General features: G+C 41.5%; 1 protein-coding gene across 1 annotated transcript in view; it reads right to left on the reverse strand.

Annotated features, from left to right (window-relative positions):
* The window catches only part of khdrbs3 (KH domain containing, RNA binding, signal transduction associated 3), a gene marked incomplete at both ends in the record, with an annotated part of 177,506 nt that extends 152,093 nt beyond the window's left edge, over positions 1-25,413 (reverse strand). Inside the window, one exon of the mRNA XM_080735716.1 lies at positions 25,323-25,413. Coding sequence (XP_080591842.1) covers positions 25,323-25,413 — 91 coding nt within the window. The remainder of the gene's footprint in view (positions 1-25,322) is intronic.
* Between the last annotated feature and the right edge of the window lie 234 nt (positions 25,414-25,647).

The following is a 25,647-nucleotide window of genomic DNA, read 5'->3' on the forward strand; positions in this document are numbered from 1 at the left end:
AGAACACCCACTCCGTTATTTTCAGCTTCTAAAGCCTTCTCTTTATATGTTTTCTATGATCCTGGCCTAGCGTCATCTGCATCATCTGTATACGTTGGCCAATCACATCGCGGATCATACACACGATACACTACCGGCCAATCACAGCTTATCTGCCATGGTCTTCAGGAAGTAGCCTCGCTCAGCTACAGTGTTTACCATGGTGAAGGATTCTTAACCTCTTAACTCAGTCGGTGCCATATTTAAAGTGGGATGACCTCTTATATTGCCGGTTCGCCAACAAAGGGTTAAAAAAATAGTGTGCACGCTGGTGCACACATTCGTGCACAGATCATGCACTATGCATGTGCATGCTTTTCACAGCTTTCAAACAAAAAAATCCGCTTGGAAATCCGTTCAGGCATTCAGGAGAAAGGAGCCCTTATGTTTTCTTCAAATGTAAACAAACATGGCTGCCATGTTTGAAAGATGGGGTTGGTATGGGGGTTAAACATGCAATTTCGCGATCGCGATCATGCCTAGTACACTGTTGGAGGTCCAAAATTTTTTTCCCATTTTTTTTTTTTTTTTTTTTTTTAAAGACGTTCAGAAGACGTCTGGCAGGGAGGTCCATAGTGAAAAAGACGTTTTAAAGACGTTTTTATCATAGAAACTTCTTTTTTGGCAGGGTATGAGTTAATCCCCAAATCCTGGCCAGAAAATTACGTTCTACCATGCGTTCTACCCCTCCACGGATTTGTATCGGTCGCGGTGGTTTGCGGCGCCGCTTCGGTGGTCCGCGGCAGTGGTCCGCGACGACTCTGGGCGAAAAACTGCTGAAAAAAGCAATACCGCTACTGACCACTAGTTTAGCAACTTACACAGTATAGCTTTAACAATTAAGCCAATGTTTAATTTGTCATTTCAGAGGTATTAAAAAGCCAAAATAATTTGGGGACCCCCCCCCTGGGGGTCCCGACCCACAGGTTGCGAACCATTGATCTAAGCTGCTTCAACATCAGAATAATACATTCAAAAGTTTGTTTTTATTTGGTTGTGAAAATGTGTGAGTTTGATATGGAAGGAGCACATTAATCCGCAAGATGCCTTTATTATTTTGTCCAAGTTACGCTATTGTTGTACAGAACAAAATGTCTGTATACAATATACATGCACAGATTAAAAACAAATAATGTACCATCAGAAAAAACTAAAAGAGGAAACAGTTTAGGAAAAAAACAAAAAAATGCCACAATAAACAATCACAAATAACCTCAATATACTAATTGAACACATAATGAATCTGATTCCAGACAGGAATATGACGCATTGATGGTGGTTCTTTAATGTAGCTATTTAAAGTAATTGTGTAATATGTATAGTAATGTACAGGGCAGGAATTTCAGGGAGGCCATGAAGGCCATGGCTGCCATTGCCCCTCAGTTTGGCCTTGTGCCCCTCAAAACAATGGCATGACCTGAGGCCATATGTGGCCTTAATGCCCCAGGTTACTGTACCACTTTCTCCTTTCTGTCTCTTTCTTGTCAATATGTAGACACCAGTGTCTCTTTCTTCTCATGTAGACAACAGTGTCTTTCGTTGAGATTCTCAGCTCTATCCCTTATCGCTATAAACTTCTTTGCCTTTTTTCTTTTTACTATTTTGAAAAACATTTTAAAATACTTCAAATAGCCGATTTACATAGGCACGTTGTGAGCTTGGAACCAGGTAGGATTTGTAAATGACTTCAAACTTCGCAGCTCTATTAACACTGACATTAACACCTTCTAAGCCTGGCCGTACTCCCTCGGACTTCCTACTGGGTCCCATCAGCCACGCCGTCTATTCCCGGACTTTTGATATAAATTATAATAAAAAAAAAAAAAAACATCGGAAATTCTTCTCTGTGTCTTTTTGGAGCGATCTGAAAGGGTTAATATGCTCTGACAGTCATTTTCTGGTGCTGGGTGTGATACTCCTAATATCCAGCAGGCCACGCCGTTGACTCACATTCTGGATGGATGGCTGGCCAGGAGGAGCCTCATCCTCTCCCCAGTGTTGAAACTCAGCAAGAAGCTCAAACAAGATGGCTGGTCTTTGTCTCTGTTCGTGGATCGCGGTTTCAATCACGTTTGGGCGCCGCTTCTCTATCGCTCCTTTCCCTGCTTCGCCGCACGTAAACGAATGGAATTGATCTCCCCTCCGCCTCGCCAAAGTAAGATCGCCGACCTCTGCAGGATGAATATGTACGCTGTGTCGAGCACTCCAGTACGTGTTGTTATCATGTGGGCTTTGTTTTTTTAAAACATGTTTGTAAATAAATGGCTTATTTCTTCGGCGCTACCTCTGTTCAGAGGGTTCTGCCGCGGCTTGCAACGTGTTAAGCAAATGAATACTGACCGGTGGTCTCTAATTATCTTGAGTGCTTTGTAAAGTTCAAAGCCATCATTTGGAAAACATAGAAAGTGAAGAAGGTAAGGAAGTAGACAAAAGTTCAGAAATGGCCATAGAAATAATAACAATAATTACACTTGACTTTTAAAGCAATTTTGAAAAATGGGTTATGAATTGCTTCATCTACGCCTTCTCCCTCTCAGCTTTCGTATTTACTATCTTTTTTTTTCTTTTTTTTCACTTCAGTCTACATTTCAAAATCATCATTCACCCATAAAGTTATACCATGTAACTTTTTTTATAAAACAAATCTTAAAATTGTCCTAACTGTTAAATCGCTAAAGTTTTAGAACACCCACTCCGTTATTTTCAGCTTCTAAAGCCTTCTCTTTATATGTTTTCTGTGATCCTCGCCGGGGTCCGGTTTTCGCGGAAAAATTACGTCATCATACACTACCGGCCAATCACAGCGAGGGTTATACACTGCCGGCCAATCACAGCGCATTTTGCTGACTTCTCAGGAAGTAGCTTGCCTCAACAAAACAACAGCATATACTCGGGTGAAGTAGTCCGTTTCTCCGGAATGCCTGAACGCACAGGAACCAGAAAAACGTCCGAAAGACGCGGACGCAACCGTGGTTTGCTATAGAGCTACTGACCACTAGTTGAGCAACTTACACAGTATAGCTTTAAATTCAATGAATTATTTCAATGGACTAAACTTTGTTTTATTTGATGGCCTTCCTGCCCTAGCATTTGGCCTTTGTGCCCTAAAAGAATTGACACCACCAAAGGCCAAATGGCCGTGCCCCTAAAACGATGAAATTCTAGGCCTGGTAATGTATATACTGGATAGTTATTATATAGATACTGTATAGATACAGTGTATTTGCTACTTGGTAATCAGTAGCGCAACTTCTTTTTTTTCCCCCTACTCACGAACACCTACTCATGTAGCTAAGAATATCCTTCTGGTTCCTGCTCTGGCCTTAGCTCCTGTACTATAACGTCCCTGTAGACACATCTCTCACTGCCTGCTCAGAGCAGGAGGGGAGAGGGAAAAAAAGAACCTAGACATGCACATCTCATTAATTATGTCTCAGTTGAAGTATCAGTCCAGCGCTCGCAGCCATTTGACGAAGGCAAGGGTAATGAAAACCCCCATGCATTGAAGCTAAAGGAGGCTGCATGGGGTGGTGGAGGGGGGGGACGGGACGATGGAGGAGCGACGGGGCTAAATGTTTCACCGGTGCCAACAGCAGTGCTGCTGCCTGCCGGGGATGAAGTAATTCGAGGCCGGCAAAAAAAAAAAAAAGCTAAAGTTAGGGGCTGTATAGGGCCAGTGGGCCAGCGGTGGAGTGGGGTGGATTAGGCCGGGTGGCGAGGGTTGAGACCCAGGTGAAATGACACTTGGTACACCGGTGTCACGCGGCCAGCTCCTATAGGACGCTCCTGACCCTGAACCGTTTAAAGCCCTCCTGTCTGCACATCTGTCAGGTGTTAGCCGCACCGTGTCCCCCACCGCTCGTCCCGGGCTCTCCGGCAAATCGTCGTTGTCGGGTGGAAACCTTGTATGTCCAAAACCGCTCGTTTTTTATTATCATTTTAGAAATGACTTAAACGAGTGAAAATAGACAATCTTCAAGCACACAACGCCTCGCGACTGTTGCGACAGTCTTGTATGGTGAAGCAGGGCTTTACTTTACGAAAAGTAACACGTTTGAAACTTGGAGATACAAGGTTTCTGTCCGACAGTGACGAAATGTTGCACTCACGGCTGAAGCTGAGCATTTGCTATTGCTTTTTGCACATTCAAAAAACAGCCCAAGATATCATAGTCAAGAATTCTTCATTTTGTATGGGTTGGGTACGTACGTACCTATGAATTTCACATGTGAGGTTGCGGGGCATCGTATTGGACGGCAACCAATACTAAACAGATATTACAAAATATTTACCCAGTATCTCCTGTACTTGAGTCTAGCCACGATGATAGCCCTATTGCAAATGTTTCTTAAATCCAGTGCTTTGGGGAGGTCTCTTGGTCAATTAGATGGATTGAATAACAAGCATTATATTCATGGCCATGTCACTAAAGCACTACATTTAACCCAGTGGGAGGCTGGATGGATAGAGCTCAGGCCCATTACATTGTGAACAAGCTTCCCAAGAAGTCAATGTCTAATGCTAGCGGAGACAACAATGTTTTTGCCTTTGTGCAAATTGAAGAAACATAACCATAAATTTGTGAGCAGCGGATCGATAGCGCGCGTAAAGGCACGGCCGATGCCCTGAGAAAGGTATCCAGGGGAGAACACGTTCGATAATTCCGATCAACGATTGGACAGGTTGCGTGCTATTAATCTTCCATGAACTGCCACAGGCCAGTGTGGGCATTGTGGACAGGATTTAGATGCCTAGTGACAGACTTAACCATTAAAGGTTACATTGATGACCAGTGTTGGCAATCAGACAGATTTCTCCCTGTATTATCGGTGCGTCCATGGCCATCCATCAGACGTAGCCCATTAGACTGGTCAGATTACAAAGGGCAGCAGCACAGTGGCCCTCTCATTCCACCATCATCATGGATCTATCTATCTATCAGCGCCGGCCACCAGGCAAAAGTAGTTACACTGTATTATGGAAGCATTCCATTACATCATCATCGCTGCTGCGATGGAAACCTTGTATGTTCAAGAGGAAATTAAATAAAAGAAAACTAAAATGTAGTCACTTTATTCACATGCTCTTGTTAATACTTTGAACCTGTTAACCCTGGTGAAAAAAACTTATGTTGCTGTATCAGTGGTCCTTAAGCTTTTTCATGTCAAGGACCCCCAACATTATATGTATTTGGCCGTGGATCTGCATCTCAAAATGTTTTGCTCCAGGAACCCCCAGAAGCAAAGATATTGAGTTAAAATGTTACACTTTGAAAGAAATATATATTCAAAGATTCGCATAAATGTTCACAATTTTTTAAAATAGCTGATCTATAAGCTCAAGCTTATGTATATCTATACCTATTCTTTTTTCGTAAGATTTATTTTGGGGGCATTTTAGGTTGACAGGAAATCGGGAGAAATCGGGAGGTCAGGCTACATTGAGCCTACAGTAGGTGACCGGACCACGATGCCAGCCGTCCGGGCATATACCTGCTAGTTTTGAATAGCCAAAGAAATCTAAAATAACACAGAGGCATTCCCGGTTTTAATTAGTTAAATATTCATCCATTAAACCAATTTACTGTAGCTTTCACTTTCAAAATGTTTCAAAAGAAAAAAGACAAGCTCACAATGTGCACCTTTTACGTGGCACTGTGGTACGAAGAAGTAGGGCATTCATTTACGGGGAGAGGGGAGTCATAAAAAGTTGAAATATGGAGATCCGAGGTTCCTACCCAACAGCAACGTTATGCTACAGTATATTATGGAAGCGTTTCATTACATGTTGCTTACATGACGTACGGCACCATTGATCCTTGGAGTTCAATTTCCTGCACTCCCTCGACGGAAATGTTGTGGGCTCCATGTATGCAGTCAGCGTTGTCTGAACTTATCCATAACAGAGCAGTCAGTCTAAAGTAAAACAATGCTCGGCTAAAAGCGGAACCTGCATTTTGCTTTTTTTTTTCTTTTAATGATAGGGGATAGGGGGGCCGGCGACTGCACTGAACAGTAATGTTCCCATTATAAACGGCGCTTCCTCGTGGGACTACACTTAAATATGGGCCTACTCAATCATGACGAGAGAAGCCATGTTGGAATGAAATGGGTCATATGATACTTTAAATAAATATGATAATGAGGCAGACACTGCGAAACGCTCGGGGGGTTATTTGTGTTACGTGAAGGGAGCGCTTGGCTTTCCAAAACCATCTGGGGTAGATGGGGCCTGAATAACACTGGGGTGCATGCGGGAGAGATTCTGCCTTTTTTACCCACAGAGGAGTTAAGATGTGATGTGACTTGTTAAGTTGCGGTCACTGTGCATGTGTGAATGAGCTCGTGCGGTGGGATGAGGCCTTAATTTCTCCGTACGCCGGTGACGCCCGCCGCAAATAGCGGCTGCGCAAGCTTCATGCATATAAATGAATCCCAGCGAATAGTCAAACTAACATCTAACGGGAGGAAACATGGTATGTACACACAATATTATTTGTTTAACACTCAAGACGGTGCTTTGAAAGCTGGTTGCCTGCAGTGATGTAAAGTAACGAATTACATTTACTCAAACACTGTACAATTTTGAGGTATTTTTACTTCACTGGAGTATTTCAGTTTTTCCGTACTTTTGCATCTACTCACATCTCAAAGGCAAATATTTTACTTTTACTCCACTACAATATTTGATCTCACTTTGTAGATGAACTAGATTTTGATTATTATTGCAAAACGCATTACATTAAACACTTCAACCCTACATACTGTACATTTCGGCCATTTGAAAATAGACAATCTAAAAGTTCACAATGCATGGCGATGTGACGCATTGTGAGCTTGTAGATCTGGTATTTTCAATAGAATATATATATATATATATATATATATATATATATATGTATATATAATACATTTGAAAACATGTGAAATGGGATATCCTGCATAATGAGTAGGCTACTTTCTACTTCCTACTTATATATAAATACGAAGCGTATTTATGCACTTTTACTCAAGTAAATTTAGCAGACTTGTACTTGTAACAGAGTATATCTACATTGCGGTATTGATACTTTTACCTAAGTAAACAAAGAAGTGAGTATACTTCCTCCACCACTGATGAACAGCGGTGTGCACAAAATATTATTTACTCAACACTCAAGCCCGGGCTTTAAAAGCTGGCTGCCTGATGAGAATATTTCAACAGGCCGTGTCTTGCGATGAGCGGAGGATGGCTCCTCGCACGTTGGGGGCTCGTCCCTCACCGCAGGGGGCACAATTAGCTCTCACTGGGCGACCTCAGTAGCACAGTGGGAATAATGTACTCATGGAAATGACTGCAGATCTACTGTACGGCACAGACTTAACTACATGTGTATTCTTCAGCTCCAGGGGCATAAAAAATGTGGAGGGAAATGTGAACTAATTGAAGAATATCAGGAGTGACAGAAATAGATGATTGCTTATTATTATACAAGCAGCTTGCCTATAGCATTGGTTATCGTGCACCAATCAGGTTTCGAGCATGTTCAGGTTTCGATTGCCCAAAATTGGCCAGGTTCTTGCGTGGCTAATACTATCTCTCTCTCTCTCTCTCTCTCTCTCTCTCTCTCTCTCTCTCTCTCTCCAGCTCTCCCACTCTCTTTCTCTGTCTTTCTCTCTCTTGCTGGTCAAGCTCTGGTATAACGACACACACACACACACACAGCGTCGCCTAATAATGCCTGACGTCAGGGACCTCTGGTGGCTAATTGTAACATTGAGGTATTGAGTTGAATTCAACAATCACATTGCTTGAACAATTTAACGAGATGCAATTCTGGCTTATGAAATTGTTTTCCCATACTGTACTGTAGATCACACACAGTGTAAAGGAGAACTGAATGGCATGGTATATGTCACTAATCAATTAATGTGGGTTAAGTGGCTTTCAGTTATGAAAAAGGTGCATTTGATTGTTTTGTGTTGCTTGCAGGCCCGCCTGCTCAGGCACAGCCAACTGCTCTGAAACCCAAGAGTGTCAATTTAACTCGAGGGTGTAAAAAGGACCAAGCAGTGTATACGGTCGGAATTTAACCCATTAAGGCCTAGAATTATTGAATGCTTTAACCAGTGAAAAATAGCAGATATACAAGCTCACAGAGTGCCGCGCTGCAAGCTTGTAGATCTGCTATTTTTGAAAAAGTCATGAAAATGTGTGCAAATCTTTGAATATATGTATTTTCAAAGCCAACGTTTGTAACTAAAATTTTGCTTCTGGGGGGGTCCCTGGAACTAAATATTTTTAGATGGGTGTCCGTGGCCAAATAAATATCATTTTGGGGGTCCTTCACATGAAAAGGTTTGAGAACCACTGACATAGTAGTCTCTCAAGAACAGACTAACTGAGCTCCAGTTAAGTGAAAAAGACCTTTTCTTTGACGATGGCTATAGCCAGATTGCCAACACAGAAACATCGGTTTTTCAAAGAAATCTTAGAAGGATTCAAAAGACACTTCGGGTCAAAATTCAAATTTTCACGATTTTTCAAAAACAGCAGATCTACAAGCTCGCAGCGTGGCACTCGGTGCCGTGCTGTGATCTTGTATATCTGCTATTTTTCAATAGTTAAAGCATAAAATAATGATACACAATAATGTGTACCCGTTCTGAATGGGTGAATTTACGCTCAGGATTTCACAGTGCGCGTGGACTCTCGGAGTGATATCGTTTCCCTCTGTCAGATTTCATCCACCCTGTGCTCTGTTTGATCCCAACATGCTGGGTATGCAGGACCTCTACGGGCCACAAGACCCCAAAACAGCTCTGGTTCCTGGGCTGGAAACATGATCCACTGCTCCATGTGTCTCCCTGGCTCCTGGGTTCTTATCAGCTCCACCAGCATGAGAAGCTGTCAATACAACAACCACAGTGAAAGAAAACCATATCCCCTTCCTCCCTCCCTCGCTCGCTCCCCCGTCCTCAACCCCCTGTCTTCACCCAGCCCCAGTCCCGCTGGTCAGACAGCAATTAAAACCCTGGCCCACCGGTGGAATCGTGGAAGAATGTGAACCGCCGATCTATAAGCTTGATCCCGATCCTTTCACCTCGCCTTGATTCCATTGACACGTCCACAAACGGGAGGCGTTGCCCGTGTGGACTGCACTGCTGAATATAATTATAATCATTTTTGTCAGGAGACGCGCTGTGTGTATGACGGCTTTGCGAGTGCGATATGATACGCTCGCTACCCTCGCCGATAATAGATCTTGTGTTGCTGGCTATTGTGTTCTCACACAGACTCACGGCCTAGCTTGCAAAGGGCTTTGTTTAACAATGACATATCCTAAGATGCTCTGGAATACGGCAAGGAGGGAAGGCGAATGAGAGCAGGCGGAAAGGAGTGAAATTTAACAAGCAAGAAAGAGATGTAGTCCCATGCAGGTCAAATTGTAACAAGCTCCTTGTAGGCCAAACACAGGTCAAACTTTAACAAGCAGAGCGGCCAAGTAGCGAGGTTGAGGTGCAACTACAAGCAATCAGTTTTGGTGCCAAAGAGATGCAGGCAGCGGGCGAGAGTGATTTTTATTACCGAGGAGACCAGAAAACCGTCGCCTGTTACGAGGAGATTAAATCCATACTTGACCCCCGTGTTTTATGCTTTGCCTATGAGACTTAATGAGCATTTTATACCCGATCGCCACTACAATGTAATGTAAACGGGAGAAAATATTGTGCATGCTGCATCTGCTAGTTATTTATGGAAATGGGAGGGAAATTAGATCATTCTTGTGCCACGATCAATAAGCCTTCGGTAATTTTACTTGAAAGCTCTCATTCTAAATATATATATATTAAAAAAATGCTTATTACGAATCATTCATTATGCACCATGGTGTTCCATCTTTTTCCGCTTTATTATTAACAAGTTTGATCGCGTGGGCAATTCTTCTCTCAGAAGAAAAAAAAAAGGAGGGCGAGGAGAGACGTCCCCAAAATCTGAATACAATTAGACTTTCATATGTCTTAAAATAGAGACGGGAGACGCAGTGAAAAGAAGCAGCCCAGTAGGACTTGAGGAAGAGGTCTCTTGGCACTCGTGGTAAACGAGCATCCGTCTTCTCCTTTCTCCGCACATCATGGGACGAACTTTTCTTGCTCCAAAAACCCAGAAAATGCACTTAACTTTCATTTAGTGATGTATCCCTCCACCTTCACTTCATTAAAGTGCATATATAGTACTGAACCACCGCAGCCAGTGTTTGCCTCCTCTACTTTTCATATATCCTTAAGGTGAGCAAGAAACTCGAGCCTGATTGATAGTCGTGACCCCCGCTTATATCCTGCGTTGAAAGCAGCCGATCTACAAGCTCACAGCGCTTAGCATTGCTGTATATTTTTAGCACGGGACGCTGTTGTGAAACTAAGTACTGTATAATTCAGGCATTAATGCTCAGAAAGCCCAGAAGGAAAGGACTATTTATGCATGGTTAGGTAACATTTTGTCCCTTCGCTAGTATTTCAAACCACTGTACTGATAATAGACCCGGTGTCAGCGGAATGTAATTGGAATTATATGCATTGCGCCGCACGGAATGTGGGACCAACAACGTGCATGTCTTCTAGTTCCCGTCCGTTTGTGTATCGGGTCCCTTTGTAAAGCCCAAGCGCTATAGCTCTCAACAGTTCCTCCCAGTTTAAATCCTCAGTAGGCTACAAAATGAAAATAATACAAAGGAGGGAAAAACATGAATGTCAAAAAAGAAAAGTTGGCCGGAAATAACAGATTATCCAAAGCGTTTTAAAACCATTTTTTATTTTTTTTATGGGATGCTAGGCCTGTTCTCTCATTTTCTTCTCCAGCAGTGGCGTCAGTTCAGAAAAAGCTAAGGTATGGCAACATGACTGGTGTCTTGCGAAGGCGCCCGTGCAAGACACCAGTCATGTTGCCATACCTTAGCAACAGGCATGATACTTTTATTTTAAGAAGTACATATTATTTTTTCCCCTGTTTCTACGGTTCCTTGGGCTGGATATGGCAGCCTGGAACAGTTGTTCAAGTGCAGCTAAACTTGGCGTGTCACAATTAACAATAATGCATTGCACCTGTGCAGCTGACCTGCAGAACCTGGGAATATACCATTTTGTCAAGATGTGGAGAATAAATGCCTTGTTAAAGTGACCATTTTGTTAAATTTTGCATTTGTAGTTATTTTACTGTAATTTAACGACATAATAACCAGCACAGATAGACAAAGAGACATTCATGGATTTAAATTTAAAAGTAACCTTTGTTTTACCCCCTGGACTCAGGGTATGGCAGCTGCATACCCCTGCCATACCCAATTGACGCCCCTGCGTAGCACATCTGTTGCTCAGCAGCGCACAATTACACAGCCACTGAAGGTTGCTTGTGAGAAGATGCTTGTATAAAAATATACATTGAATAAGTCATATGGCCTGAATACGCTTAACGTCCAAGCATGTTTCATGCTGCCTGCGGCACAATGGTGATATTCAGGGAGAAAAGGAAAGTAATATATAAATACTGTATATATAGAAAGTAATTTAAAACACATTGGCCTGCAGTGTGCCTTTGCAATGTGCAGTCTATTGCTGGTGTGCTTCCAAAACTATATTTAGGGTCTTATTGTGAGCTTTTTGATATTGGCTGCTTGGGATTTAGACTCAGAGAAGTAATAAAGAGGAGTATATACACAGAATAAACATTAACATTCTCTACTAAGCCACATCCCAGTATATCAGAGGGATAACAACACGCTAAACTGGGTGAATTCTGCCAGCAGCGGCAGCAGCAGCAACAAAAACAACCAAAAGAAACAAACAACTCACTATCCTCAACATCGGATATACTCCGCTTGTCCAATGTGACACAATCGGAAGCCCAGACACGGTCGAGAGGGAACCTGAAAACTCACTCCTACAGTTATGTCTTCTGTTATAGTGTTTACCGGGGAAGATCTAGGTGACTTACACCATCTGTTTGTAAAGCAACAGGCGCCGGCAGACACTCCTGCCAGTGAAAAGGCACAAGGTCCCCGGGCTTATCTTGGTCGAGGTGTGCCGCCGCTCCTCGGCTCCAGCGAGGTGGAACGATAAACATAATTAAATTGAGCTGGATTACACAAAACGGGTCGGATCAGCTGGGAAGGCGGAGAAGCTAATCCAGTGCAATCCTCTGGTGCCAACCACACAAAAGCACATAAATAAAGAAGAGGTAAAGGGAGGAGAGGGGGGGGGGGGGGGGGGGGGGGGGGTGCTGGTCGTCAAGGTTAGGGCACAAAAAGGACCTCTCCGAATCAAAGCAGCCAAACTACTCCAAAGTACACAAAAAATACATATTTTACTTTGTTGGTTTCTCATGGTATGAGCAATTATGCAGTTCCAATAACCACTTTCAACCTGGTGTGGTGTCCCTATTTATTTTATTTTTTTTGGGAAGTTTTCCTGACCAAATGTTTGAATATATAAATTTTAATTTTAATTTTTCAATAGTGGTGGTAGTGGAAGTGGCTCAATAAAATAAAGTTCTGTTTATGTACATTTGTATTGTATTTCTTTGCTTAAAAGTAAAAAAATATATATATAATAATAATCATTTAATTGAACAGAATAGCAACATAGCAATAATCGGCAGTCTGGGGACTCTCCTAAATCAGAATCCCCCCCCCCCCCCCCCCCCCCCCCCCCCCTGTAAAAAATACATGTTACAATAATTCAATTTGATGTCATGGTAGCACACAAAGCAATTACTTGGAATGGAATGAAAGAGTGCTGATATGAAATAACAACAGGGACTTTGATTATGCAGTATACAGAGCAAAGGCTCATGCAGATCCAAACATTGTGCGCTGGAGCACACAGCAGTGGGTTAGAACACGCCTCCAACTCTCTCTAGTGACTCTGTCTAGGCGGAGAAAACACAACAGGAAATCAGGAAATAAGACACACTCAACAACTGTTGTTGATGTTTTGGGGTGGTGGCGGGGAGGTGGGGGAGGCTGCGTGCCGCCACTGCAGCGAAAGGAGAATCGAGAAATAAAAGTAAGCACCGAATGTATTTAGCGACACTCTCTCGTCTTCTGAGCGAGTTGGGAAATCAGACTTTTCTCGTTCTCTGCTGCAGTGATGATGACAGAAGGTCACTGCAGACGGTGGTGGAGAGTAACTAAGTATGTTTACTCAAGTACTATACTTAGGTACAATTGAGATTTTTTTTTTTTTTTTTACTTTATTGGAGTATTTCCAATTTTCTGTACTTTTGTACGTCTACTCCACATCTCAGAGGCTAATATTGTATTTTGAGCGTTGGTAACGGCTCCTACATCTGGTTTTGTGTGTATGTCCGAATGTCCGTCCATATGTCCGTCCGTATGTCCCGCAAAGCTTGGCCTTGGCCAAGCATCGCGGGACGTTTTGGCATGTGGGTGGGTGACGTGACGTAACGTTTTCGCTGTCCTCGGTGTCAAACATGTATAAATAAAAAATATATTTGTCAAAAACCTTCTGAATATTGTGCAGGACATTAAGCTTTATGTGAACTTACTCAAGATTAAAACATTTCATTCCTTATTTCTTCAGAATTTTCAACCAAACATGGCAAAACTCATATGGTGTGACTGTCCTGACCTTGTTTCTCAAAGTGGGAACTTGAATAAAACTAAGAAAAAGAATTGCTAAAAATCATTTGAAAATGAATTTAGGCTAAACAAATGTCTATTTGTGAGCCTATATCTTTTCAAAGTCAAAGCATAATGTTTTCAGTCATTTCTGATCAAAAACATTTTGTCCCCCAAACCAAAATCATTTGGTGTGACACTAGTTTGGACAAATTAAACAGGCAATTATTTGGACACCTATTGGCTAGAGAGGTCCTTCTTCTGTAAGGCTATTCAGCACTCCCAGCACAACTGCAAGACAGGTGTCTGAGGTGAGTTATGATTTTAACATTTTCATGAAATGCCATCTTGTTGAAACTTTGACAAACTCACCACTTTGGATGTCTGTTGGTGTGACACCTTTTCATTAAAAAAAGCTTAAGTTATTTGAAGTTTTGGTCATATTTCCATGTAGATCTAGGTTGCTTTGTTATAGCTAGCATGCTGTTAGCATGCTAATGTGTACATAGTAGCCTCAAGGTAAACCTAAATGCAGAAAACGTAATATGGTGTGACACTTAATCATAATGGTGTGACATGTCTGCTTGTCACGCCATATGACTTGATTGTCACACCATATGATTTATATTGTATTTAACTACAGATATAACAATAAATAACAAAGTTCCATGTTTCTTTTGTACATTTAAACATTTGTTTTAAACATTTTTACATAAAATGTAATTTAGCTTCATTCAGTGATACTTCAAATTCATCAGACAGAGCAGAAACCCCTTCACAGAAACCTTAACATATTGTTTCAATCTAAACAATATTTTCTCTTTGTCTTAAACTATACATTCCATTTTCTTTTGTCAGCTGGAAAATGACAAGTGCTGAGAGAACGAGAAAGTACAGGGAGAAACTAAACAATGACCCAGCAAGGAGAGAGCATTTTCTACGAAGAGCAGGAGGTTGTCTGTGGCATAGCAGAACCGCAACAAGGCAGCCGGTTTGCTACCCTCACCAAATACGACTGGCTGATGTACAATACAGTCTAAATGTATAATCTAATCTGATCTAATACTTTTGTACTTTCACTCACTGGACTGGACAGTGGACAGTGTTAAGGTAGGACCCAAGACAAAACTAGCGAAAATAGCTGATCTACAAGCTCTCAACACGTTGTGCTGCGAGAGCTTGTAGATCAGCTATTTTCGGAGTTGCGCAACCCAGCACTCTTTAGCTAGTGGAGATGTGGTGTAATGTCATGATTCCTAATTACATTTGTTCAACACAAAATGCTGTGTTCAAGTTCAGGAGACTTCGGAAAAAAGCAATTTACCTGAATGCTGAGTTCTGTTTCCACTAATTGGTGTTAATAAAATGTTGCCTTGGCTCCAAGTGTGGCTATGCGCCTTATTGTCTCTTTAGGATCCTTCTGCCGTGGGCCGGCAGAAGACTTAGGTGTGCGAAGCATTCCTGTGCACATCCTCATCATCCATCTACTACTACAATTCTTTCTTATCCCATGTTAAAGCCCTACAATAATATCCTGTTCAGAAATATTAAGGCCATGTTATCCTGGGTAATTGTTTAATCAATCAGTAAAGTTCAGTACTCACTAATAGGTAGGTTAAAACACAGTTTGCTTTGACACATGAAGATATGATCATACGGTGTGACACTAAATCATTTGGTGTGACATTCCAAATAGTGAAAAATCATACCTTTATTAATGATTAAACCAAAAAAATGTTTATGGATTACATAGAGAATATTATCAGGAAGAGTCACAAATATTTGTGTAATTTTAGAGAAAGTTTTGACAGAATACATTTAAAATATGTTGTAAGATCATGAACATGGGCCTCACAAAGAGTGTCGATTATGAAAAAAATATACAGATATAATTAATTTTCAAAAAACTATAGTGGATCACTGGTTAGTTATGATAAAGGACTTTGATAAAGTGAGTAACTTAAGAAAGATGTACTTTCATTTTATGAACAATTATTTTCATGTCACACCATATGACGATTTTAGGCACAAGTACAACAAACTGCTGAATAAAGTCTGATTCCAATAAAATATCTAAAAACAAAATGTATTTCCATAAGGTTGAGAGTGAGTAGAACAAAAGTAAATAACTTTTATGCCTGCAATTTAAAGTTTTTTTAAAAACACATTTTTTGGGGCGTCACGTCACTGACCCACGTACAGGTATGTACACCAATCACGATTTCACGATTTTACCCCACTATTGAAAACGTGTTAAAAGTTACTTTAGATTATTTAGATTAATACTACAAAACTTGATGTGGCGCGATGTGAGCTTGTATATATACATTCTGTAGTCAAAGTATACTTTGATGGGAATACTTTTTGTATCTTTACTAATTTGGAATACCAGCTTTTTCCTTAAGTAACAGAGTATATTTCCACATTGTGGTGTTTATACTTTTACTAAAGTAAAAAGAAATGGAGTAATAGTCCTTCTATCAGGGAAGATCCATCAGTACCTCCCAGCTATTCACCTGAGAGCTTAGTGCGCCTGCGGTGTCCAAAATGTATTTTAGCAAAATAAATTTTGATTCAGGAAGATTGATATAGCACTGAATGGAAGCATGGGGTCAACCGTAGCTTTTATTTCTCCATCATATTTTTCTTTTAACCCATTTACAGTAGAACGGGTACACATATTGTGTATCATTATTTTATGCTTGAAGACATAATTTCCTTTTTTTATCACATCTATCATGGGAAGCTTTAACTTCCACTTTTTTCCCTTCTTGTTTCCATTTCCTATATTCCTTTTCATTCATCCCAGGCCTCAATTTGTTTTTGTTTCTCCACGAAGATAACATATTTCTTAAGCAACTGACTTTCATAAAATCCTTTAGAAATAACATTTGACTGGTGAAGGGCGCCTCACTTTCTCTGCCAATACCCATCCTCTCTCTCTTCTGCTGTTTCCCTCTTGTCTCTCACCCCGTTAACAGACCTGGGGGCTCTTTTGCTCATTGGGCTTTTTCATGCTAATCAGTTGACCCTTATTTTACTCTCAGGTCATTCTGAAGGGACAGTTGTGTTCATATGATCACTTAAGTTGTAATCCCAGTCTTCATGTGTATTTCATGTGTACTGTCTTGTGTAGAGCTTGAGCCTGATGCCAAAATAAAAATAGTAATGATAAAAAGATTACACCCTATTCAAAGTTTCTCTTGTAAAGTCCTACCCCTTTTTTTTGCCGATCTATAAGCTCACAACATGCCACGAACATGTTCGCCTATAGTGACAAAATAAGGACACCAGATTGGAAGTGGTTATGTCATTATTATGTCATAAAGATAAAGTAAATGAGGGACGATATTCTCAGCCAAACCGGTATCGTCTGGCTCTAGTCTTGTACACCACTGCACATAGTATAGTACTACAGTATTACAATTATCATCCAATATAACAATGATTGATGAACCCATAACAGGAGCAGGGGAGCCTGAAGCAGCAACAAACGACAACAACGAAAACATTACAGTGCAAGCCAAGACCTAGGTCATTTCTGAGTCCACCCTGCAATTTAAGGTACAGTATGTTTGGCTGAATTGGGCTGCAATGATTGATTCATTGAATAATCGAGAAGCGTGTTCTTTTATTTTTTAAGAAACAATTATATATCAAAAAAGTTACTGCAAATTCATCGCACACATGTGTCAGGCACAAATAGTGAAAATAGCAGATCTACAAGATTGTAGATCAGCTATTTTCACTATTTGTGATATTTAATTTGGCCTATAATGACAAGGCCAAAATAGGGATTGATTATTAATCAATCGTTGTGTTAAATTATCGATTGAAAATTATCACAAAGTGTTGTAAAAACACGCACACGCACACGCACACGCACACGCACACACACACACACACACACACACACACACACACACACACACACACACACACACACAAACCTTAACTTTTCGGGCTACCAGAGATGCCCCCTGAATACCGGCCCTCAGAATCACACCCCCCAAGTCCTCTCTCTATAAACAAGTGCTGTTTCGCATTATTTAAGATAGCCATGCCTGAATGCTTTTGGATGAGAGTCCTCTCTCTACACTTTTTGATAGCGGTCCCGGGGGCAACGACGGCTCAAGGCAGGCCTTCAGGAATGTACTGTATGCATTGCAGGTGGAAGGAAGGCAGGAAATTGCACCTCTTTATGGCGTTTGAAATATGAATACACCATTTATTCTGGAGCAGTGTGTTTTACATGGTAATTTGTCCACTTCAACAACACTATATCAAGCCCAGAGATGCTCAAGGCCTGGTGCTCTGCCAGTCTGGGCTTGCAGCCCCGCTCAGTGAATGAGAATGAGAATGAGAATGAGAATGACACGCTCGCGTGCTTTTAAGGTCTTTGCTTCACTTTGCACCCGGGACAAACTTTTGGTCGAAGTGAGTGGCTTTGGATAATAATTCAACGCGATATTCAAATGAACGTGAAATCAAATCTCTAGGCTATTCTCCATAATATCGGGTGGCCAGGGGATTAAGCACTTGAACCCTAGCATCCCCAGTCTTTGCCGAAAATAGAAGAATGCATGGTGATTTGTACACGTTGTGAGCTTGTACTATGTTTTCGGCGAAGATATTAACTCATTGAGTGCCTATCCCGAATTAGTTCGGGATATATTATCGCATCCCAGAGTGCCTATCCCGAACTAGTTCGGGATATAAAAAAAAAAAAAAAAAAATTGAAAAAAAAAATTTTGAATTTTTTTTTTTGGACCCCATCAAATCTAGTGAACATGATTTCAATCGCGATTTTGCATGTTCCACCCCCATACAACCCCATCTAACATACAGGGCAGCCATGTTTGTTTACATAACATGTAAAACATAATTTCCAATCGGATTTTTTTGTTTGAAAGCTGTGAACAAACTGCACAAATCCACTCCAATGCAATCCAGGATTGCATTGGATTTTTTAGAGCTCATTCTTCTCTGTTTTTTTCCCATGCATGAGGTGTGCAAGGTTTAATCATGGCTAAGTTGACGAAAATAAGGCTTCTAAAATGCTTGGTAGCCAATAGCTAACTTCAAGCTAACTTCATCCTCTTCCTGTACATGCACAAAGGAAAGTGTTCAGGCAAGTCATGGCTGCAGGGCTTCTGCATATACCAGCATATCTCTATGGGATTTTCTATGGCCACTGGGCGCCCTCTAGTGGTGAACTGGGTGGCACTAAATGAGTTAAGTGTACAGGGAAAACAGGAGGGTAGGGGCCTCGTTTAGGGGCCTCGTTTATACACGTTTAGAGCCCTTGGGAGTATACTAACCGTACCAATATAAGCAATTTCATCTACAGTACATTATCTCCGATCGTCTGCTATCGCGAGACTATGACAAAAAAAAGGCGATTTAATTTCACCACCCCGCCAACATCCAAGTGAGAAATTTACAGCATCAAGTGTCAACTCATTATTACTCCAATAACGAGGTGGGAACGTTAGCAGTGGAATCGATGTGCGGTGGCGTTACTCATCACATCTGTAAATGACATGCCATTAGGTTTTTATAGCCGGGGCGTGCGTTGTGTTTCGTTGTAGCCCACATTTCAACTACCCCCCCCCCACCCCTTACCCCCCAGCCCCCCTGCCCGAAATCCTGTGGGAGCTTCTGGAGAGGAGAGACTGAGCCCTGTGTGCACCTCTGAGCACCGCAGGCAGCACCACTCCGCACCCCTTCGCACTACACAGTACGTACGTGTCTGAATGCAAAGTGGCTGTTTGCAGTTCACTGGCAAGTCACGGCTGTCTGTCGCACAGAAACCTTGTATGTCCCGACGTCTTTACTTAATCAGGGAATGGAGAAAAGAAAGAACCTGCAAGCTCTTATTAATATCTTAATAAGAGAATATAGAAGCCATTGATTTTAATATAATATCTTATTAAAACCATTGGGTTTTAATATTCATACGAACCCCACAGACACACTTAACCACTTTCACAGCAGTGGCTCGGGGGTAAAGTTGCCGTCTTAGAACACAGAGGGTTCCCAGTTCGATCTCGGGCTCCCCCAGAGTTAGTGTCGAAGAGTCCTTGAGCAAGACTCTGAGCCCCTAGTTGCTCCCAGTGAGCTGGTTGGTGCCTCGCATGGTTTACTCCACCGTTGCTGTGTGAATGGGTGAGTGTAGCGTACAATCTCTGTAAAGTGCCTTGGATAAAGGCGCTATATAAATCACCATTTACCATTCATATTCAAAATGTTACAAAAATAGAGGAAATAGCCAATCTACAAGCTCGAGACGCAATTAACTCATTGTGAGCTTGTATCAGCAGCTTTCTGCCACTTGTACGGCAAATTACAGTAGGGCATTAAATTGACCTAAAAACACATAAAAACGTGAAACATGGAGATACAAGTTTTTCGGCCCGACATCGACCAAGTGCAAGTGTGTAGTTCAGCACATCTGGAGGTCACATCACGGTGGTATAGTCAGCCCTTGGCCTCAGACGAGTCCAGCTTCGGGTTTCTGTGCCATTATCTCGGCGTGTGGCCGCGCTTGTCGGCCGCGGCGGTGGCGGTGCCACTGATCATTATCGCGTGTATCAAGTGATGTTTTCCCAACACAAAAACAAGAATCTCTGCCTTTGATCCCACGCCAGGGTTTATTTTTTGTTCACTTCTGGGCATTCTAAAGCCCTTCTTCGATGCGGCTGCACTCACTCAGGGTACAATTCTGGCACGTCTAAAAATATCCCCCCCGGCCCCCCCCCCCGCCTTCGATTGAGAAGGAGATGGAAACATATGAATTAATTATGCTGGAGTCCGACGTCTGAAATAACCATACTCTTTTTTTTTTTTTACACCTGTGCTCAGTTCATGCCAAGGGAATGTACAGTATAATAGCGGATGATTTGCCTCAAAGATCTTTCCTTTGCACGCGTATACCCCAAGCAAGCCGGGGTCATTACTGTAATGCAAACATTGTGCCGAGGTACCTGCTGTGGAACATCCAATTATAAATGGAGGGAGATAGAACATGCAGTATAGGGTTAACTGGGCCAGAGGTCTTTCTTGAAGCATATACTGTAGCGTGCTGCGTGTGCTTGCTCTGGATCCAGACAGAGAATAGAAGACTCCATTTTCATTGCACTATAACTTCTGACCTTTACCTCTTCGGTAAATGAACACAATAACGGCGGTGCTTTCGGGTTTCGAGCAATGTGGATGTGAATTCTATTTGGAGGTGTGGGGGGAGAAAAAAACAACCGGTCTACGAAGATGGTATTCATGTGACGTTTGCAGTGTGCAAATAGAAACATATCTTAGGTATGAAAACGTACACGCAAGATTAATTCTCACTTCTGTATCATCACACAGGAAGACACTGATGATAGAGAATGTTAATGCATCCAGATTCATTACTGTTCATAGAGGCCAGTGATCAATGCCTAGAAAGACTGCCGTCTCCAAAGATGTTACCATACCTCAGAGGCTCATATTAGTATGTAAATGGCAAAAAAGAAGGAAAAAACGTATGACAGTATGTATAGTTTAATGTCTTAAAAAGGCTGACGGCTCTATTTCTCTTCTGTGTTTTCACAAGATGTTTCCACATGATCGGGTATATTCTGTTCTGTTCCACACGTGGAAGCGACTACTAGGTTTGGTGACACTGCAGGGTTAACCCATTTAGGCCTAGAATTATTGAATGCTTTAACCAGTGAAAAACAGCAGATATACAAGCTCACGGTGCCGCGCTGCAAGCTTGTAGATCTGCTATTTTTGAAAAAGTTGTGAAAATGTGTGCAAATCTTTGAATAAATGTATTTTCAAAGCGAACGTTTGTAACTCAAATTTTGCTTCTGGGTGGTCCCTCCCTGGAACTAAATATTTTGAGATGGGGGTCCGTGGCCAATTAAATATCATTTCGGGGGTCCTTCACATGAAGTGGTTTGAGAACCACTGACATAGTGGTCTCTCAAGAACGGACTAACTGAGCTCCAGTTCAAGTGAAAAGGACCTTTTCTTTGACGATGGCTAAGCCAGATTGCTGACATAAAAACATAGGTTTTTCAAAAAACCTTAGAAGGATTCAAAAGACACTTATAGAATCGGGTCAAAATTCAAATTTTCATGATTTTTCAAAAATAGCAGATCTACAAGCTTGCAGCGCGGCACTCGGTGCCGCGCTGTGAGCTTGTATATCTGCTGTTTTTCAATAGTTAAAAACAGTCAATAATCCTAGGCCTAAAATTAAAGTATAATTTTCTGCACAACCACGCTGTTGCTTGACAAATTACGGTATGTGTATTTTCAGCAAGAAAGGTATTAAATATATGCATTTTGACGAGTGACTTGGTTGTGTGACGAATCATAAATGAGCCCTCACAGGGGTGCAGGCACTGTACATACCAAGGCTGCCTGTCTACTAGTCTAGAAGAGGAAGGGATGTCTGCACACTGTATAATAGCTCCCAGTAGAAAAATGTATTAGATTAAGTGATCTAGATCACTTAATGTAATACATTTTTCAATTGGGAGCTATTATGCAGTGTGCGGGCTTCCCTTCCTCTTATAAATGTATGTATTTTAGTCCAGCACCTGTACATGTTTGTTGGGATGTGCATGCTTCCCTCTGGACTCTGTTTGCCTGTCTAGTCTCCCATCATTGAGCACTAAAGGTTTGCTAATTTCTCCCCCGGACAAATGCGAGTAACCTCATATTATCCACTGTTTGCACGCTTACTCTTTTTTAGCTCTATTTGCGTCCCCATGCCAATTGCATAATCAAGTCCGGAGCTCATCAGCAAGATGGCAGAAGGAGTGCTCTATTAAACTGCATCGCCTGCCATCTGTTGTGTAAGAGAGAGATAACAGTATTTACAGTTTTGGAGTTGTGGCATACTGTTTCGGCCAGATTCTGTGCACCAGAGAGTGTTGCTTGGATCATAAAATGTCATGGATTAATGCCGCTGCATATGATAATGTCCAAATGCAATCTGCTCCACACCAGGGATATCACAAACTTCAGCATATTGGAGCCATGTGCAATCCAGGGTTTTTTCACTGTTTGTCTTTGCATGGAGGCTTCTAATGTGCCACAGATTTTCTAAACCATGTTAAGCTAAGATGGTATCCAGTAGAGCCAGACCGGTATATCAGTCAGGCTGATGTATCAGCCATTATTTGACTTATTTGACATCGGTATTTGCAATTATGCAGCTGATGCCATTCGGGACAACTGTTAACCACTTTCAACCTGAAAGCTGCCATTCCTATTTTCAAAATGTAAGTATAGGTGAAAGTTTTTTTAAAGGTTTAAAAAAGTGTAGATCAACAAGCTCACAGAACGTCACTTTGTGTTGCGTTGTGAGCTTGTAGATCTACTATTTTTTAAATCTTTCAAAAAACAATATCACCTATACTTATATTTTGAAAATAGGGATGGCAGCTGGCAGGTTGCACATTTTCTTTACATTTTTAATAGGGCTTAAGTGGTTTAATAAAATATAGTTTTTTTTTATCTATCAAATTGTTATTTGTGTTCCTTTTTTTGCATATAAGCCTAATGTTCTCAAATACAATATTGGTCAAACATCTGGTCTAGGACCCTCCAAAATCAGGACAATCATCGGACAATCAGACATCCACCTCCAGCTTCGTGTACATACAGCATTCATCACTACGACATTACTTTAAGTGACGGTCACAGAACTGCATGGTAGATTTCACTGGAACTTGTCTGTCTGAAAGTGAGTGAAGTAATGTGTTCCCAGAATCAGACCACCCTGGATTTGAATATCAGAAGCAGATGATAAAGTAGTGCTGAGTAAATGACAGTCTTATCATCCTCACTCATTGGAATGATTTCACCTCAAGTGAAAGAGCTGACTGAATGATATTCTGCGCTGATATTCAATTTCTATATCAGCCCAACTGTATTTTGAGCCATTATGCACAGAAGTCCAATGAAAATGGGAGGAAATCGCTCTAAAACGATCTGCCTAAGCTAACAAAATGCCACTCAATTATGTCACTAAGAGACATTTCAAATTCAAAATGATGATGAGTGGGAAAAGGAAGGGTGGGGTTGACAGATGGGTTCTCTCAACTTAACGCCATGCTGATGATGACCATGCTGAAGTTATTGCACCTTTATTGCAACAGTAGTTAATACCAACATCTACTATCTTCACATGCGGTCTGGCGTGGACATACAAAATGAGTAGACATAAAGAGCTAGCTATGACCATTACAGGTTCTGTAACTCTGAGAATGTAAAAATGGAACCAAATGGACCCGTTTCTACACTCTCAGAGTTTTGTTGGTGCCTGAAAGTAAAACGTTTGAGAACCACATTCCTATAGTGGACTCCAAATGTGTCATAGTAAATCAGTGTCATACATATTCTGAAGAAAGCCTGGAGACTGATGTTCAGTAGGCCTAAGGATCAAAATAAGAACATTATAATGTTACTGTATGTGTAAAAACAAAATCTAAAATTCGCCATGGACACATGTGTCCATGTCCGTACATTTGGATGACCCCTGCTTCACACCAGTGCACACAAAAAAAGTTCTTGAACATCAGATGCTTTAGACTGAAAAAAAAGGAAGAGCATGAACATGCTGGACATAATGGATGGCATTTTTATAGCGCTTTTCTAAGTAAGTTGCAAACTCAAATCGCTTTGGAATGGTCCATTCATTCATACATTATCAATCTTTCAGGGTAGAAAGCAATAGTTACTGTAACTTATTTTAAGATTACCGGTAATTCTGCACAGTTAGCTCAACTTCCCTTTCTATTGCGTCAAACCACTTGAACCCTCGTAGCATCCCTACTCCGGGGGACATTTGTAGAGATTTGGGGTAGTAGGGTAAACAATAAGAGGACCATGTAGAGACAACTTATGTCCAGTTTACTAAGGCTAATAACAACCTGGTGGTACACTCAAAACGTCAAGGCTATACAGTACCTGGAGGGTGCACATGTCATGGATGCTAGGGCTTGGATGCACTCCCTGAGATATTAGGCTAAGCCTAGGGCTTATTTTATACCTAAGTATTACACAAATCAGACTCAGAATCAAACTGCATGTGGCCGGTGCCTACATTAATGAAAGCATACTGAAGACTATCTCCAAATAAAATCATAATCAAAGTGAAATGATTTAGAAGGGAAACAGAAGGCACCTGGCTTTAAAGGATTCTATATATTCAGACATTTTTCATTTCTGCGTAACATAGTGTCTGACTGTGGTCCACAATTACTAGACGGAGCCAGGAGGATAGCTCACTCTCATCCTTATTGCCATGCTGAAGTCACCAGTAGGCTAGATTAGGCTACACGATGCAGACTAGGCTATGTGTCAAAATAGGCTCTCACACAAAAAACGTGTTTTCGTTCTTTGGACTTGACACCAAAGAAAATATCCACTAATCTTCCTTGCAGGCTACTGTAGAAAACTGATTCCACATGCACCATTAAGCTCATTTTACACGGTGCTTAAGTCTGTGGCCACAGACAGCCGTGGCGATAGAGCATGATCGAGCCTATTGAAAAGTTCCAAACTGACAGCGGAGGTGTGGATTAAAACACACTATCTAACTGCTTTGGCAACGACCAAAGTCAGGTTGCACTGTTTTGTGTCTGACTGTTTGCAACCGGGTGCTTACCTTGCTCCAGTAATCTTAAAGAGTGGTGATATGCCGGGTCCAGTGTGTCCTTTTCTGCCAGTAGCTCCGGCAAGTAGTTTTCGCTCTCCATATTTCGTCCTGGGCTTTGATCCACGATTCCACGTAGACTATAATAGGTCTGTGCCTGTGGGGTTGTTGTTTTTTTTTGTACTATTCAAAAACTTGATTCGTCTCAAGTGCTGCAGCACCCAACGCGATATCTTTGTGTTTCTTTATTTGTGTTCTCTCCCTCTTAGAAAAAAACGCATTCAATCATGTCATTCGCTGCTCGCTGCAATGGCATTTCTTCTCAACGACCGGTAGG

This window comes from Nannobrachium achirus, assembly GCF_963921795.1.
Source record: "Nannobrachium achirus genome assembly, chromosome: 10".
Classification (NCBI taxonomy): Eukaryota; Metazoa; Chordata; class Actinopteri; order Myctophiformes; family Myctophidae; genus Nannobrachium; species Nannobrachium achirus.